Source organism: Mytilus californianus, unplaced genomic scaffold, assembly GCF_021869535.1.
Source record: "Mytilus californianus isolate M0D057914Y unplaced genomic scaffold, xbMytCali1.0.p SCAF_9, whole genome shotgun sequence".
Taxonomy (NCBI): Eukaryota; Metazoa; Mollusca; class Bivalvia; order Mytilida; family Mytilidae; genus Mytilus; species Mytilus californianus.
In genome coordinates this window covers 53,721,180-53,738,463 of record NW_026262745.1, presented here as the reverse complement: position 1 = coordinate 53,738,463, position 17,284 = coordinate 53,721,180, and the positions used below count along the sequence as shown (strand labels likewise).

Genomic DNA, 17,284 nt, shown 5'->3' with positions numbered 1-17,284 from the left:
TCGCTAGCTTCAGCCTGGTAAAGAATGTTAAGGGTAAATCTAGACGTGGATCCAATTATTTCCTTTCTACAATATAGTACAGAGAGAAATCATATGGCATACATCTATCCGTCTTTAATATGAAAGAGAAACGGGAGTTAAATATGAATGAAACTGCAACCGAACGAAACAAAACCGAAAAGATATTTAGAAACGGTTGTTAACAATTCAAACAATTCTTAACACTTTTATCCGAATTAGACTTCATTAGAAATTAGAAAAAAAAAAACACTTCATACATGTATGATTATCTTTGGAACGATTGGTGATGATATATCTTATTCCTACCTTAGTAAAGACACATTGCCAATGAAAACAGGATTTGAGACTTAGTAATTATATGCCAGTTATTTATTCCAATTAAGTATAAATCTTGAAATAAACGTCTCCATTTTGCCGTGACTATGTACTTGTACGGTGAATGCCGGTATTTTGTTCGGTTTTGTTCTTCCAGTTAGTCCGTTAATTTTATCGTTACTTTAACGAAATGAATGAACTTACTAGACCAACTAAAACACCAAACTTCAAGGTACAAAAAGACAGGAGAAAGGTACCAAAAAGACATTCAAACTCATAATACGAAAATAAACTGACAACGCCATGTAATCCGTTTCACTGAATAGCTGTTTCAAAGATGACCAAATTTCTTCAGGTTGCTATAGGCATTATCCAAATCATTGAACGGTACTTTCTTCTCATTTAATTTTAAGATGATTAAGATGATTTTCAATATTAGGAGTAGCTTGGACGCATAATATCATCCAAGTTTTCAATAAGGTCTCTGTTGCACAATTGTATTTTTTGAAAGAAAGGTTTTGTGTTTTACTTTATTTCTAAAAAAATTGTTATATATTCGTCAGATTTTCTACTTCTGATTAGCCTCTGATCTTCTTCAAATCTTTTTTTATTTACAGATGTCGGTTTCAAATGACAAAGTTGCTCCAAACATAATATATACACGGAACATATACTAAATTTTATTCAAGCATTTACACAAATCTTTTAAATACAGAAATACATCAATACTTAATGTTTGAATTGTTATTTCAGCGTCTATTTGCTATTTTACTTCTGATATCTTTGACATAATTCTTTAAACCAATGACAGAACACATTATAAACAGTTCAGCTACCTCTGCCAAAGTTAGCAAACTAGCGCCTAAAAATAATGCCATCATGCCACCAAGTATTCCTAAAATGGAAATAGAAACAACATGTTATGTACATTGCATAATGAATTACTTAATTTCCTCACCCGTTTGTACAAACAATAACTGATTAATATTATTCCGGAAACACTTGAAGCTTCCCGCCGTATCAGTATACCCTACTAATAGAAAGTAAAATAACAAAAATACAGAACTCCGAGGAAAATTCAAAACGGAAAGTACCTTCTCAAATGGCAAAATCAATAGCGCAAACATTTCAAACGAATGGATTACAACTTCATATTCCTGACTTGGTACAGGCATTTTCTTATGTAGAAAATGGTTGATTAAACCTGGTTTTATAGCTAGCTAGAATAGACTGATTTAGATTTTACCTAAAAGTTTAAAACGTTTAAACCAGCTGCATTTTTATGCACCTGTCCTTAGTCAGGGGCCTGTTGTCCAGTGGTTGTCGTCGTTGGTGTGGTTCATAGGTGATTCTCGTTTTTCGTTTTTTATATAAATTAGACCATTGGTTTTCCTGTTTGAATTGTTTTACACTAGTCATTTTGGGGCCCTGTTTAGCTTGCTGTTTGGTGGGAGCCAAGACTACGTGTTTGTTCCTAACATTTACAAGAACAAATTTGATAATTCGCTGTTTGTAGCAAGTTTGGTAAAATTTTGTCAACATAAGCATCAGCACGTTGCTGAAACATAATTGTCCTGCAAAACATTAATTCGACCTCCATTTGAGACGTGTGTACCGACTTCTGATGTGACCCAAGTAAGAGATAAATTTGCATTTGTGAAGAATGTTTATGTATTAAACAAAATATCAAGTTGAAAAATGAAACAAGGGAAGCCAGCCGGAAAATCGATTTTAGAATCCATGTTTATCTGCATATCAGGTTCGTATGACGCCTGGCAAAGGAATAAGGTCGGTAAGGGACATATTTGGCCCTGATTATTATGTTCAATGTTTCAAGATAAAAAAAAGTGTTTTAAGTTTATGTAAAGGCATGTGAAAAAGTTAAATAGAATATCCCAAATAAGACAAAAATAGTAACTTTTGCAAAATTTGACCAAATCGACCAGATGTCAACCAAAATAAGGACTAGGAAACAAAGAGCGCAGGCACCAAGAAACTTAATATTCAAGTCAGATTTGTAAAGTGTTATAACAAACACATGAAAAATATTTTTTGTCAACGCATGCGCTCTATGTTTCCTGTCCAATATAATAATGGACATTTACTCGTTGTCATTGAATTTTCGTGAAAAATGAGTGCTATTAGTGACGCCATGAATTGAACGCAAGTACCTACATTTTCAACAAAAAGACCATTTTAGGGCCTTATCGAACTTACTCCTTTCGGTGGTTATGTCGATGGTTTTTGAGAGCGTCTAAACACAAAAAGCGCACAAATGTTTGACATTTCACAACAATTCCATGCATTGTTTATTTTTTCCATTGGGACTTTGAAATTCTGATATTCAATTTTAGCAGGATTTAGTTCCAGACAGATATTAAAGAGGCATGGATTTAACCGGTAATGCGGCTTCTATCAATCAGCAATCTCATAACATTAGAAAATTTACTATTGCTCTTTGTTCAATAGTGTTCATTACTATCGATTCAAATTGTTGTTAGTTGTATTTGGGTCCTAAATGCTCTTCAGCTTCGTTCTTGTTTCGGCCTTTTAAATTTGTTGTCTCGAACGTCACTAATGCGTCTTTTGAAGACAAAACGCGCGTCTGGGCTATAAAATAATAAGCCTGGTATCTTTGGTGATCTTTTTTAATACTTAACTTTGTTCTGCTTACTATGTATAACCTTTAATTGCTAAAAGTAAGAGGGTACCGATTCCAGTGCATTATCAGTGTCTATACTGGCGTTTCAATTATTCATCTTACTGCAAATATCTTTATTACCAAAAAACTAAGAGATCATATTTAGACAAAAGTCGAGTGTACCTCATACAAATATGACAATTGAAGTTTATATTTTATTTTTTTTTATATGTTTGGTTTCAAACGCTTGTACCGATACCCGAGCCCCGAAGTTCGTACTGTACCTGAAAAAACATATCCCGGAAACAAGAGATCACGAGAGACACATAAAACATTCACATCACATATCTTACCATAATACTTCAAAATTTATTGCGTGTTTAAAATTGGTAACATGTTTTGTTTATTCCTCCCCTTTGCACATTGAATATTATTTTATTTTGCTCAGATTGTATCTGGCATGGATATAAATTATTAAATATAATCCTTTAAAGATGTATAGTTATATCAAAATTGTAAAAAAAGGAAATATTTAGATTTAGAAAAGGGATCAAAATGCATCATATTAGGAAAAAATTCGTTCGTAAGATTTTTAGTGAAGACAGGCTTAATTTATTGATCCTGTTGTCTGATTAGTTTCACCAATGTTATACTATTATGACAAAAAACCATAACTTAAAGATGATTTTATCAAATATAGCGACAATGTGTTTGAAACCATTGCACAGATATTTCCATTTTGAACAATAATGAAAACGATAACATACCAATAACTTCAATCCTTGAATACTCTGGAAACGATTCAACTAATGTATAGCTCAAAGAGTCAAAGAAAAGTCTAACCTCAAGGTAGTTCCTTCTGCAAAAAATGAGTTTAAATGAGTTATAATCACCATATGACACACATATACCTCACACGTTAATCCAATCAGACACGTTCGGGGTAGAAGTAAAGAATCAGATCTACTCTGTAGATTGATTTTCTAGGCACTTTATATATATATATATATGTTTATATATAAAATGACTGAATAATAGCCAACGATAAATCTTACGGGGCGATGGATCATATAAATATGATACAGTACACTACAAAATATAATATATAACCAGTCTAAAAGGGTACAACATCACCAAAAAATGACAATAAACGAACAAATGTAACTATAAATATTTCGGATAACAGATATCCTTCATCAGTATGAGCACGATGTAAAATGAATCAGATCAATCTATTCTGATTATTAAACTATAGCAATCTTGAATTCTACACAATAAAAAAAATGTGAAACAGTTTCACCCGAACATCATATGTAGAGACGCTAATGAATTTTTAAAATTTCCAAAAAACGACTCAAAGACATGCCTAAAATGAAAATAGTAATCAGAGATATGAACTGGCACAACTCTAAAATTCCAAACAGACGTCAGTTAAGATGTTACAACAACTGCGTGTAAATACATTCCCAAAAAACAGCACTGATCGATATAAGCTGGTAAAATATGTCAAACAGAGGCTGCGTATTTATCATCCCAAATAAATAGCAGTTTTATAATGAAAAGAAAAAATAATAGTACATTTGGGCTAAGGTTAAAAAATTGGACGTGGATACGTACTTGTACATCCCTACCAAATGAAAAGAACCCTGGTATTTAAACTAGTAAAATTCAAAAAATTCCAAAAGAATCCTTAAAACTGTAAGGGTTAAGTAAGGAAGCCGGAGTAACTGGAAACAAATGATGTCAGGAAAATGAGTGATGGCAGGGAAAATGAGTGACTCATTCTATGTTTTTTCATTTATGCCCTCTTGGGAAACTGTCCTTAGCTTTCTTATCCAAAACCTTTCCCGAGCAAGTCTTTCGGCCCTTGACCAACCCTCGTTGTGGTCTATGATTGTGATTGTAAGGTTTTTGAGATCAGCTTGGGCGTGCCCAGGTGATCTCAAATGACGACTTACGGGGAGGTCGGGCTTGCAGGTGTAGTCACTTCGATGACCATTCATGCGTTTATTGAGTGGCTGTTCTGTCTCGCCAATATACTGCATGCCACATCGACACTGAAGAAGGTATACAACATTCTGTGTTTTGCAAGTTACATTACAAAATATAGTGTACACAGACCCAGTGGAGTGGCAAGTAAATGTTTAGTCCAGCTGCTCACTCTGGTTCTGAAATGCAACAATTTCACCTTTAATGGTGAACATTACTTTCAGATAAACGGGACAGCGATGGGGACGAAAATGGCACCGTCATACGCCAATATTTTCATGGGAAAATTAGAGAAACAAATTATTTCAACATCTTTATCCAAACCTCTGTCTTGGTTCCGTTTCATCGATGATGTTGACATGAAATGGATTGAATCCCAACAAAAATTGGATGATTTTATCAGACATGCAAACAACGCACACCAGTCAATTAAATTTAAATATGAAATTTCCGACTCCAAAATATCTTTCTTAGACACTACTACATCTATTAAGGACGGTGTCATATCAGCAGATCTCTACTGTAAACCTACAGGTAAACATCAGTACCTTTATCCCCAAAGCTGTCACCCCAAACACGGTACTAAAAGTATCCCGTACAGTCAAGCTCTCAGAGTAAAGCGGATTTGCTCCTCTGAGGAGGCTGTCACTAAACGGTTACAGGAACTTCGCGGTTTTTTGACCAAACGAGGTTATAAGAAATTGGACATAGATAAGGGATTTTCGCGTGCTAATAACAACAGCCGCAATGAACTGTTACAGTACAAACAGAAGAGGCGCAGCAAAATAGTTCCGTTTGTTTTAACATACAACCCCGCCTTTACTAACCTTTCACGTTTGATCCGTGCCAATTGGCAAACTATTGCCAAGCACCCAAAATTGTCCAAGATCTTTCCCAATCCTCCTGTCTTAGCTTTTCGGAGACCAGCAAGTCTGACAGACTTATTTGTGAGAGCTTACGTCTCTTCTAATAAAAACTGTTCAACTGCAGGATGGTGCAAGTTGTGTGGTAACAGACGATGTCTGACTTGCCAACAAATACTGAATACTCAAACATTTACTTGCCACTCCACTGGGTCTGTGTACACTATATTTTGTAATGTAACTTGCAAAACACAGAATGTTGTATACCTTCTTCAGTGTCGATGTGGCATGCAGTATATTGGCGAAACAGAACAGCCATTCAACAAACGCATGAATGGTCATCGAAGTGACTACACCTGCAAGCCCGACCTCCCCGGAAGTCGTCATTTGAGATTACCTGGGCACGCCCAAGCTGATCTCAAAAACCTTACAATCACAATCATAGACCACAACGAAGGTTGGTCAAGGGCCGCAAGACTTGCTCGGGAAAGGTTTTGGATAAGAAAGCTAAGGACAGTTTCCCCAGAGGGCATAAATGAAAAAACATAGAATGAGTCACTCATTTTCCCTACCATCACTCATTTTCCTGACATCATTTGTTTCCAGTTACTCCGGCTTCTTTACTTGACCCTTACAGTTTCAAGGATTCTTTTGGAATTTTTTGAATTTTACTAGTTTTAATACCAGGGTTCTTTTCATTTGGTAGGGATGTTCAAGTACGCATCCACGTCCAATTTTTTAACCTTAGCCCAAATTTACTATTATTTTTTCTTTTCATTATAAAACTGCTATTTATTTGGGATGATAAATACGCAGCCTCTGTTTGACATATTTTACCAGCTTATATCGATCAGTGCTGTTTTTTTGGGAATGTATTTACACGCAGTAGTTGTAACATCTTAACTGACGTCATTTTGGAATTTTAGAGTGGTGCCAGTTCATATCTCTAATTACTATGATCATTTAAGGCATGTCTTTGAGTCCTTTTTTGGAAATTTAAAAAATTTATTATTGTCTCTACATATGATGTACTGGTGAAACTGCTTCACTTTTTAATTGTATAGAATTCAAGATTGCTATAGTTTAATAATCAGAATAGATTGATCTGATTCATTTTACATCGTGCTCATACTGATGAAGGATATCTGTTATCCGAAATATTTATAGTGACATTTGTTCGTTTATTGTCATTTTTGGTGATGTTGTACCCTTTTAGACTGGTTATATGTTTATATATATATATACAAGTCTAAATTGAAAACAACGTTCAAACCTATGATTGCGTAGGATAAAAACCGCAATTTTTATACGTGTGCATGTAAAACAAATTTCTTGGTAGTAGGGTCTAAATACAGAACAAACAACATTTTCTAAAAGACCAAACAAGTGAAAAAGTATATTTTAGCAAAACGCATTTGACTAGCAGGTAGAACAGCGGATATTTTAAAACCCTGCTGACTGCCATGGCAATTGCCAAATAAACGGATCACCAGATGTAACAAAATGGAACTTAATTATTAATTTAATACCAAACAGAAAACAATAAACTCGCGGAAAAGATGGTATACCGCAAACATGAGGTTCAAAAAATTGTACACCATAACCGGATTTCGACAATTAATGTCTCTTCAGTGATGTTAGGAATCGAAACGATATTTGGAAGGCCATATTATTTACTTCAATTTAGGATAGACTCTTGAATTTTGAAGAGTCGAAATAGGATGAACGGATCATATAAACCCGAAGTCAAATATAATACAAGCCAAAACAAAAAAATATAAACAAGTCTAAATTGAAAACAACGTTCAAACCTATGATTGCGTTTGATAAAAACCGCAATTTTTATACGTGTGCATGTAAAACAAATTTCTTGGTAGAGGGGTCTAAATACAGCACAAACAACATTTTCCAAAAGACAAAAAAAGTGAAAAAGTATATTTTAACAAAACGTATTTAACTAGCAGGTCGAACAACGGATGTTCTTAAACCCTGCTGACTGCCATGGCGATTGTCAAATAAATGGATCACCAGATGTAACAAAATGGATCTTAATTATTAATTTAATACCAAACAGAAAACAATAAATATGCGGAAAAGATGGTATACCGCAATTATGAGGTTCAAAAATTTGTACACCATATCCGGATTTCGACAATTAATGTCTCTTCAGTGATGTTAAGAATCGAAACGGTATTTGGAAGGCCATATAATTTACCTCAATTTAGGATAGACTCTTGAATTTTGAAGAGTCGGAATAGGATGAACGGATCATATAAACCCGAAGGCAAATATAATACAAGCCAAAACAAAAAAATATAAACAAGTCTAAATTGAAAACAACGTTCAAACCTATGATTGCGTTGGATAAAAACCGCAATTTTTATACGTGTGCATGTAAAACAAATTTCTTGGTAGAGGGTCTAAATACAGCACAAACAACATTTTCCAAAAGACCAAAAAAGTGAAAAAGTATATTTTAACAAAATGCATTTGACTAGCAGGTCGAACAACGGATGTTCTTAAACCCTGCTGACTGCCATGGCGATTGCCAAATAAACGGATCACCAGATGTAACAAAATGGATCTTAATTATATTTATATATTATTGTATCGAGTTGTCTTTATGTGTTTACCAGTTTACCATGACTATATTCTTGCGGTCCTAGAGGGTATCAACAGCCATGTATCCTGCACTTCGATATCGGCTTGATTTGTTTTTTATAATTTTTAGCCTGCTCGAAACGAGTATGGGAGGTTTTTTGTTCTTTAACCGGCCTAATTAAACCAAAGACTCGACAATTTAAATCTGCTGCTTCTTTGCTAAGAAGCAATGTTTTGGGCCAGGAAAATATAATAATAAGAAGATGTGATATGATTGCCAATGAGACAACTATTCACCGGAGTCCAATTGACGTGAATATTTTAACAATCGGCCTTCAACAATGAGCAAAACCCATGCTATAAATAGCCCGATATAACCAAAATAGGGATGGTTTTTCTATTTTTTTGGCACCAGTACCATGTCCTGTCTAATATAAACCACACTTTCATATGATAAAATAGAGTATAAAGCATCCCGATTCAAGTACTTACCCAGTAAAATTTTGATCCTGATATACTGGTCTTAAATATGGTAAGTATATCCTGGCGGGACTTATAGCAGAAGATATACTGTACTGATATTCTACAAATTCACACGGCTGCTGACAGTTACATTGTTTTGTTGCTTTGTATTGAATATCAAAATCAACTGAAATCATATATAAAAAATAAGTTTCATTTTTCACATAAACAAATATCATTGTAAAACCAGATAACATTCCACATATACTAGAAATCTCTGTTTTGTTGGATCTTGTTCTCTATTTTGTTGGCCAATCACAAAAGCACATGCACTTTTAATCAAATTTTACGAACGAGCTCGAATATCAACATTTTACCAATTATCTACATTACAGATAAAGATAGGCTGAATTATTCATTTTTCTTTGATTTTGTTTTCATCGTTTGTTTGATGAGTTTATTGTTTGTTTAATTGTTAATATAATAGTTAATAATTTGTTGAGTTTAATGTACAGTAACCTTATACTCTACCAGTGTAAGTAAGTTTTATGTACAGTAACCTTATACTGTACCAGTGTAAGTAAGTTATATGTACAGTAACCTTATACTCTACCAGTGTAAGTAAGTTATATGTACAGTAACCTTATACTCTACCAGTGTAAGTAAGTTTTATGTACAGTAACCTTATACTCTACCAGTGTAAGTAAGTTTTATGTACAGTAACCTTATACTGTACCAGTGTAAGTAAGTTATATGTACAGTAACCTTATACTCTACCAGTGTAAGTAAGTTTTATGTACAGTAACCTTATACTCTACCAGTGTAAGTAAGTTATATGTACAGTAACCTTATACTCTACCAGTGTAAGTAAGTTTTATGTACAGTAACCTTATACTCTACCAGTGTAAGTAAGTTTTATGTACAGTAACCTTATACTCTACCAGTGTAAGTAAGTTTTATGTACAGTAACCTTATACTGTACCAGTGTAAGTAAGTTATATGTACAGTAACCTTATACTCTACCAGTGTAAGTAAGTTTTATGTACAGTAACCTTATACTCTACCAGTGTAAGTAAGTTTTATGTACAGTAACCTTATACTCTACCAGTGTAAGTAAGTTTTATGTACAGTAACCTTATACTGTACCAGTGTAAGTAAGTTTTATGTACAGTAACCTTATACTGTACCAGTGTAAGTAAGTTATATGTACAGTAACCTTATACTCTACCAGTGTAAGTAAGTTTTATGTTTTGTTTGTCATCGTCGTTGCTGTTGCTGTTTTACCATTATATAGATCACGTGACATTTTATATGTATCCGCTTAATCTTTTACACATGCGAATTTAAGCAAGTGTAATGATTTAAATAATTGTACGCTTTAAAAGGTCGACCCTCTTCCCCTAATGAAATATTCTTCCTAATGCGACGTTGTGTATATGTTGATGTTTTCATGCAGACCACGTTGTATTGATCCCAGCACTGTATACATTTTTGACGTTAGCACGTGGCTTTTGTATGTAACATGAAATTGAACACCGTATAATGAACGATTTAAAGTATAGGTCGATTGCAGCAGATCATATACACAAGTCCAAAAATGTGTTCAATAATGGAAAAATGAAGCTATATAACATATATAATACATTAATTATAAGACTAAGATTACCGGTTTATACTTACGACTGGCTTGACTATAACAGCCAATTGACTGTGAAGTTGTACAAACTGGTTCACTTCCTTCAACAAAAGTTTTTATAAGTGTAATAATAAATAAAAGAAAATAAAAAAAAAAAATAAAAAAAAAAATAAATAAGAGGAACCATAACAAATTAAAATCCGTCACAATTTTGAATTTGAAGGTGCTTCCTCAACATTTTGATAAATATTTAAAAAATGTCAAAATTCGTTTAACAAAGCAGTAATTGGCAGTCTTTTTTTAAAGTGTTATTTTGTTTAAACATTAAAATTGATTACATCATAATTTTATTCGAACCACGTAGTAAACACTGTAATGTACGTTTGTGTTGTATCCTGTTAATACCAGTTGCAGACTGAATTACTTTCTTTTTTTCCTTATGTAACCTAGCTTTATGTGACATAAATTACAGAGAAATCGATCCCTTCTTAATTGAATGCTTCATTTGCCTATATTATTATAATCATGCACAGGATGTTATTCACATAATCTATAAGTACAGTATTTAATGGGACTTAAAATAAGGCAGGGACGTGGACATATTCGAGTTGCGTATGTAACAAGAATGTTTACGCCCCTGCCTTGTCAATCAGTCAATAATCCAGTATCAACTGTTTTGTATCATGAACTTTTTCGGTCAACCCGATATGTACTTTAATAAAAGATTTGCGCATAGTTTAATATTCTTCGAATATGATGCACGAGGGAGAACTATCTGATTTACAAGCGTGCAATAAGCGCTTAAACACTATTTCAATTCATATATTATACGTTTTCATATATATATATATATTCAGGACCAAAAAATTAAATCATTTAGTAAATGAAACAAAACCCTATTAAATATCGTGTCACCCTTACCTCTTGACAAGTTCTCAATACATTCAATTAGCGACCTTCCCATTAAAACCTCAAAACAGCCACCAGAATATACTTCTGACAACAACATATGGCGGGTTTAAAATAGTTGTTTAAGGCAGGACTTTGGCAATGTATTGTTGTCGTCTTAAAATGCTACCTTTGCAAGTTCATCAAACTAAAACTTAGTGTTTGTCCTAGTGAAACTAGCCATTTCAAATCACATTTCTTAGAAATTAGCATCTTATCAACGTTGATTATAGTTGATACAACCATATAATAGTTACCAATGGGATTATGTTATTCGAGAGCGAGTATATATTTCGATCTTATTGCAATGTTCAATTCTTTATTTTTGAATAACCATTACACATATCAAAAGACAAGATATGTAATACCAACTTTTTCTGATGATACAAATTTGTAATTGAAGTGAAATCTGAATGTACTATACCTGGATCAAACACACTTCTACAAGTACAGATTTGTATAATAAAATTCCTTCTACATTCCATTAAACATGCGCTATAGCTGTATTTGGGGTAAAACTGCAGAGGACTAACAAAGTCTGATGTTTTAGTGATAATACAATGCTGGTTATCACTTATGCTGTAGGGTGACGGTAAATATTCATACTGAAAGAAACCGAAAAAATTTAAAGATTAAATATTTATTGTAAAATAATTGTTTATCGAAGGTTGAAAAATGTAAAGCGACAAGATACGGTTGTTGCGAGCACAGTAATCAATTTAAAAAGCGTTATGAAAGAAGCGGGCCTTTACGGCAACAAGTTTGTGAAGAAAACGTTGAGTAAAATATTGAAACATCTTTTATAAAAAGTAACGCAACGTTCATTCGGTTAACTGTTCTATGGTTTAACAGAGCATTCAAGCTGCTATGACGTTATTGGACATGCCTACAAATTGCATCTGTAATATAAATTTCTTCGCAATGGAAAGGTTTGCCTTCAAAATGCGCATAATATATTGCATAAGGTTGCACAGGTCATGATGATATTGTTTTGTGATGCCTAGGCCATATCTACCTCTTTTGTTCTCTTCCCCCCCCCTCATTTTGAAGTAGCAGAAGATATTTCATCATTGTGATATTTTCAAAAAGTAAATAATTTAATTGGACGAGTAAAAGAACTGTTATGTAGGTTTGTCCTATAGGATATCTTGCTATTATTAAAATTTTCAATTTTGCAAATAGTCTTTACTACTGTGTAGGCTGCTGCTGTTATATACGTTAAAAGAACGTATGTCGGAGCATAGATGATCTCAGAGCGGAACAAATAATTTGCAGCTATTATACGTATGTTCCATGTTTAAAATTTACACAAGCTTCTGTTTGGTTGTGTGGAATGTTTATATAAACGGCCACGTTCGCTTCACTAAACTTGTACAATATATGCCCAATTGACTTGATGAAATTTGATTTATATTAACTTAATTGATTCCATGCAGGTAGAGGTTGATGTGCTATAAAACCACTTCTTTAAGTCGTGAATTTGTCTGTATAAAGATCGTTTGAAGTATTTTTCTAAATTTACCAGCTGTATAGTTATCGATTAAAAAAATATACCTTGAAGTTTTTTTTCGTTCATTTGTTATTCCTTTTCATACCTTTGTCATGCTTATTGAAACGTACGAGGAAAATCCTTCTGCTATGTTAAAACCTTTATTTAGAACATCCGGTTCCTCGCCAGGCTCATGTAATACTATCTAAAATACAAAATATAACATTGGTAAGGTCCATAAGGTCCATATTCCTGTGCCCATGCATATCGACATAATTTAGGTACGCATACATCTGAATTGAATACCTATCATGGCAACTTATTATAAGTCTTATGACGATACATGTCTAAAAAGCAAAAATAAAAAAAAATCTTCCAGAATCTATTGCTGTACGATGAAAATTTTTTCAAATACAAAATTTGCAAAGACAGATTTTCCAACGAAACAGAGGAATGTTATGTTTGATTTTATAATTTTGTGTATGTACTTTAGGAAAAGAACATACATTATTATGAATGTCCTGCCAAAGGAGTTGTATGCTTTGGTGATCTTTAACTTTTATGCATTTTGTTTCAAAATTGTGTGGTCTCCAGTTATCCCAGAAAATGTCGTGTGAACTTAATTCCGTATTTTAAAATCTTGTATATGCACTCTTTTTGCTCTGATATATATTACATATGAATACCTACTCTAATCCCAACTCCTTGATCTGAATGGTGCTGGTTCAATTTCATATTAAAAGTCAAGGCTGTTTGAGTGCCAGTGGTTTCGACATACATCTGTCCGTTATTTTGAGAATATTGATAACTGTTAAATGTGTAACACAATCCTAATTGTGTTATCTTTGGGACAATATAGTTTTCACATTGTATCATTTTTCTGTTATGCGAGCAAAACATAAAAAAATCTGATAATGAATAATTGTTCAAATGCCGTGTATCATCTTTATCGTAGTCCGATGAATTCGAACTATCAGAATTATTATTTTCAATAACGGAATGCTTATCCAGATGGTGATGACTGTCCAAGTCATTCACATCATCTACTTGTATGTCTTGAAGTTGATTTTCAGATATATTACAAATCGTAACAGCAGGAAATGGAACACTTGGAATCATTACAATCTTATTAGACGTCTTTGTTGAATAATTCATGCTTTTTCTGTGTAACCGGAACACATTAACACAGATGAAACTAACCACAACAAGAATGCTTACTGTCCAAACCAACCTACAAATACAAATACACAATAAGCTTATCATGGGAATTCATAGTTGACATTCGTTGAGATCTTCCTTATTAATTTATGATGCATGAAAAACCATATAACAGATACATGCCTACGTCAGTATCAAATGTTACACTGGACATAAAAAAACCATAAAATTGCAAATGAGAATAATACGTTTTGAACTAAAATCATCTCCTTACTTTCATATTGAATTTTTTTACATTTGATGTCGATAAGTATTCAATAACTTCCAAAATAAAAAGAATTGGTATGACTCAAATTAGCCATGAGACAGCTAAACATCAACGGGCAATTTCATATAGGTCATCGTATTGCTTTCACCAATGAGCAAAACCCATACGGGCGGGGATACCGTATATGGTAAGCTATGGCGCAAAAGTGAGAACTAACAGCCCGATCTAATTCGATAACAGTGAAATGATTTTGTTTTTGGTAGACAAAAACCAACAACAACCAATAGGCTACACGCTCCTGGTCTGGATGATGCTCTTAAACAATATACAAAACACAACTCGCTCCTTTTAAGGGGTTATATATACACCAGATAAATCAAAAATCAAAATAAAGATGTATGATTAACAAATTAGTTTTGCATAGAATATGAAATAAGGAGAACTGGTATGATTGCCAATGAGACAACTATTCAAATGAAATAGGTTTAAGCAACTATAGGCCACCAACGGTCTGATTTATGACAAGACAATAAACGAAAATATGAAAGACAAGAACCAACGACAACCAATGAATTACAGGCTCATGACTTGGGACCGGCACATACAGAATGCGGCGAGGTTAATATATAAGATGTGATATGATTGCCAATGAGACAGGTATAATCTTTATGAGAGCTTAACCATCCCTAACCTGGAATGACACTGCATATGACCAAAATGTAGCAGTAAGTTGGAAAATGTTTGACTAATCAGATCGAATAACAAAATAACAACTGATATAAAAGCAAAAGACACAATTAAATCTATACAAACCAAAATATACTAAACCATGTCGACGTACCTTGTCTCACTCACAAGTGTTTTTATTCTTATGTTCGTTGATTTAAATCTGGATTTACTATTTCAACGGACTTACTCCACTGCCATGATAAAACTGAAATATCCTCTACTCATGTATCTTTAATTGTTAATCCAAAATGTCATTCTAAGCAATAGACTTCAACAGATATATTAAATAAATTAATATTGAAGATCTGTATGGATATGATTCTCAAATGCAAAAAAAAAAATATTATTCATTTTTCAAATGGAGCCAAGCGGACCGAGGGATTTTATATTTTAATTCTAAAATTAGTGAATTGAGTGTGATCTCCAATTAAAATTCTAATACCAAGTAAACCGGTATCAGAATGCAATAAAAAAGGGAAATAAAAAGTGTATTATAAAGTTGTTATTAATAAGGAAACAACTATAGAACTACATTTGTTAATTTAATGTTATGAAATCTACTTCTTTTTATATAACAATCAATTCATATTACATGCAGTGATGTAATACTTCTTCGTGAAAACGAAAAGTAAGATTTTCTGCCTTATCTGCCTCCGAACAAATTTTTTTATTATATGCAATGCAATGCTAATTTTAACACCGATACTCGAATCATTTGGAACTCATATATGCAGATTGTAATTGTATTTGAAATAAAACTGATTTATCAATAAAATTTTGAAAAAAAAAACTTTTAAATTAAGTATACACTGAAATTGGTATTTCATCTTTCAAAAAATACAAATATCTATTTTCCCGAAAACAAAATACCAAAGCATAAAATATCAATGGGTTTATTACAAAATTCATAATTGTGTATCTGTATTGTCTGCAAGCTATATGTAGAACTATTGTAAATATTTATCAATTCCAATACTATTAATTTATATAAATCAAAATCTTTGAAAAAAAAAAAATGTTTTAACCAGTAGGGTAGTAAATCTGAATAGATCATGAAACAAAAGGAAGAATGGTCAGAAAGATGCTTTTTTAAAAAGCTTTTACATTCACGATGTCATGTATAAGTAATAGAGCTGTTAATAAATAATATCGATATAAGAAACAAAAAACAAAAACAACAACCTTTAAAAGAATTGTCAAAACAAACAACTTTCCCCACTTAAACAAAAAACACATATGCAAATGTTGTCTACCTACCATCGACATCTATATGTACTATTCCGTCGCACATAATTTACTCCATGGAGTGATGTGTAATCTCGAAAATCTCTCCAAATAAAACCTAGACGTCCGTTTCCAGGAGAAACGTCGTTTCTATCTTCCATTTATAAACACAATAAATAAATGTTAAGCAATGTTACAGTAAATAATTGTTTCTATTTCTGTTACTTTTTTAAAACAAATATAACAGTGCAACTAACATTTATAAGTCAACAATTTCGATTCAAGTAAATATTTTCGCTTAACTAGATATATTTGAATTCTGTCACACAATAGCGTAATCATTTGAAATTATTTGAAAGAAGATCAATATCAGTATATATGATTTGATTAAATGTAGAATTCATTTGACTGGAATAGAAAGATGTTTATGAAGTTTTGCCTGAACTTTCAAAGGAAACGTTAGTCGATGTTAATGATTCACGTACTGGTTAATTATTGGTAATAATTCACAGCCATTAACTGACTGATATAATCTATATAAAGCTATTAATCATATATCCCTGGGTAAATTTGCAAAATATTTGAAATGTACAATGAAATAAATCTGTATTTTAAAATTTAATGTTGCGTTGTATGTTCAATCAATGAAAATAATTTGCTCGATTTATTCGAAAGATGATTAAGAATGACGATACCATTGATTGTACTAGTATTTTTTAATCAAATAAAATTGAGAATGGAAATGGGGAATATGTCAAAGAGACAAATGAATCTTTTGCAAAATTGTGCATCAAAGTCCATACATCTGGTTCTCTTCGAACCAATCCATCAACTCGGGTCTTTCCCTCCAGTTTGCTTGGCTTGATTTTGATGTGCTAATGTTTGAGTTATAAGTGAGCTAGTTTATACTGCAAGCATTACACACATTGTTGTCAATATA

General features: G+C 32.7%; 1 protein-coding gene across 1 annotated transcript; it reads right to left on the bottom strand.

The window, feature by feature from the left end:
- Positions 1 to 1,003: 1,003 nt before the first annotated feature.
- LOC127715450 (acid-sensing ion channel 1A-like) lies at positions 1,004 to 16,608 on the bottom strand. Its single transcript, XM_052221485.1, has 8 exons — positions 16,378 to 16,608; positions 13,656 to 14,196; positions 13,072 to 13,170; positions 11,901 to 12,081; positions 10,573 to 10,629; positions 8,923 to 9,079; positions 3,745 to 3,836; positions 1,004 to 1,231 (listed from the first exon to the last, which is right to left on the bottom strand). Exons 1-8 carry the CDS (start codon positions 16,503 to 16,505, stop codon positions 1,086 to 1,088), a joined length of 1,401 nt encoding a protein of 466 aa, XP_052077445.1. The 5' UTR covers positions 16,506 to 16,608; the 3' UTR covers positions 1,004 to 1,085.
- Between the last annotated feature and the right edge of the window lie 676 nt (positions 16,609 to 17,284).

Coding starts and splice junctions, on each gene's coding strand:
- LOC127715450 (XM_052221485.1), bottom strand. CDS start 16,505: ATGGAAGATAGAAACGACGTTTCTCCTGGAAACGGACGTCTAGGTTTT. Junction 10,630..11,900: donor TAGAAGTGTGTTTGATCCAG/GTATAGTACATT, acceptor CTTTTGTTGAAG/GAAGTGAACCAGTTTGTACA. Junction 3,837..8,922: donor CAGGATCAAAATTTTACTGG/GTAAGTACTTGA, acceptor CATTTTTTGCAG/AAGGAACTACCTTGAGGTTA.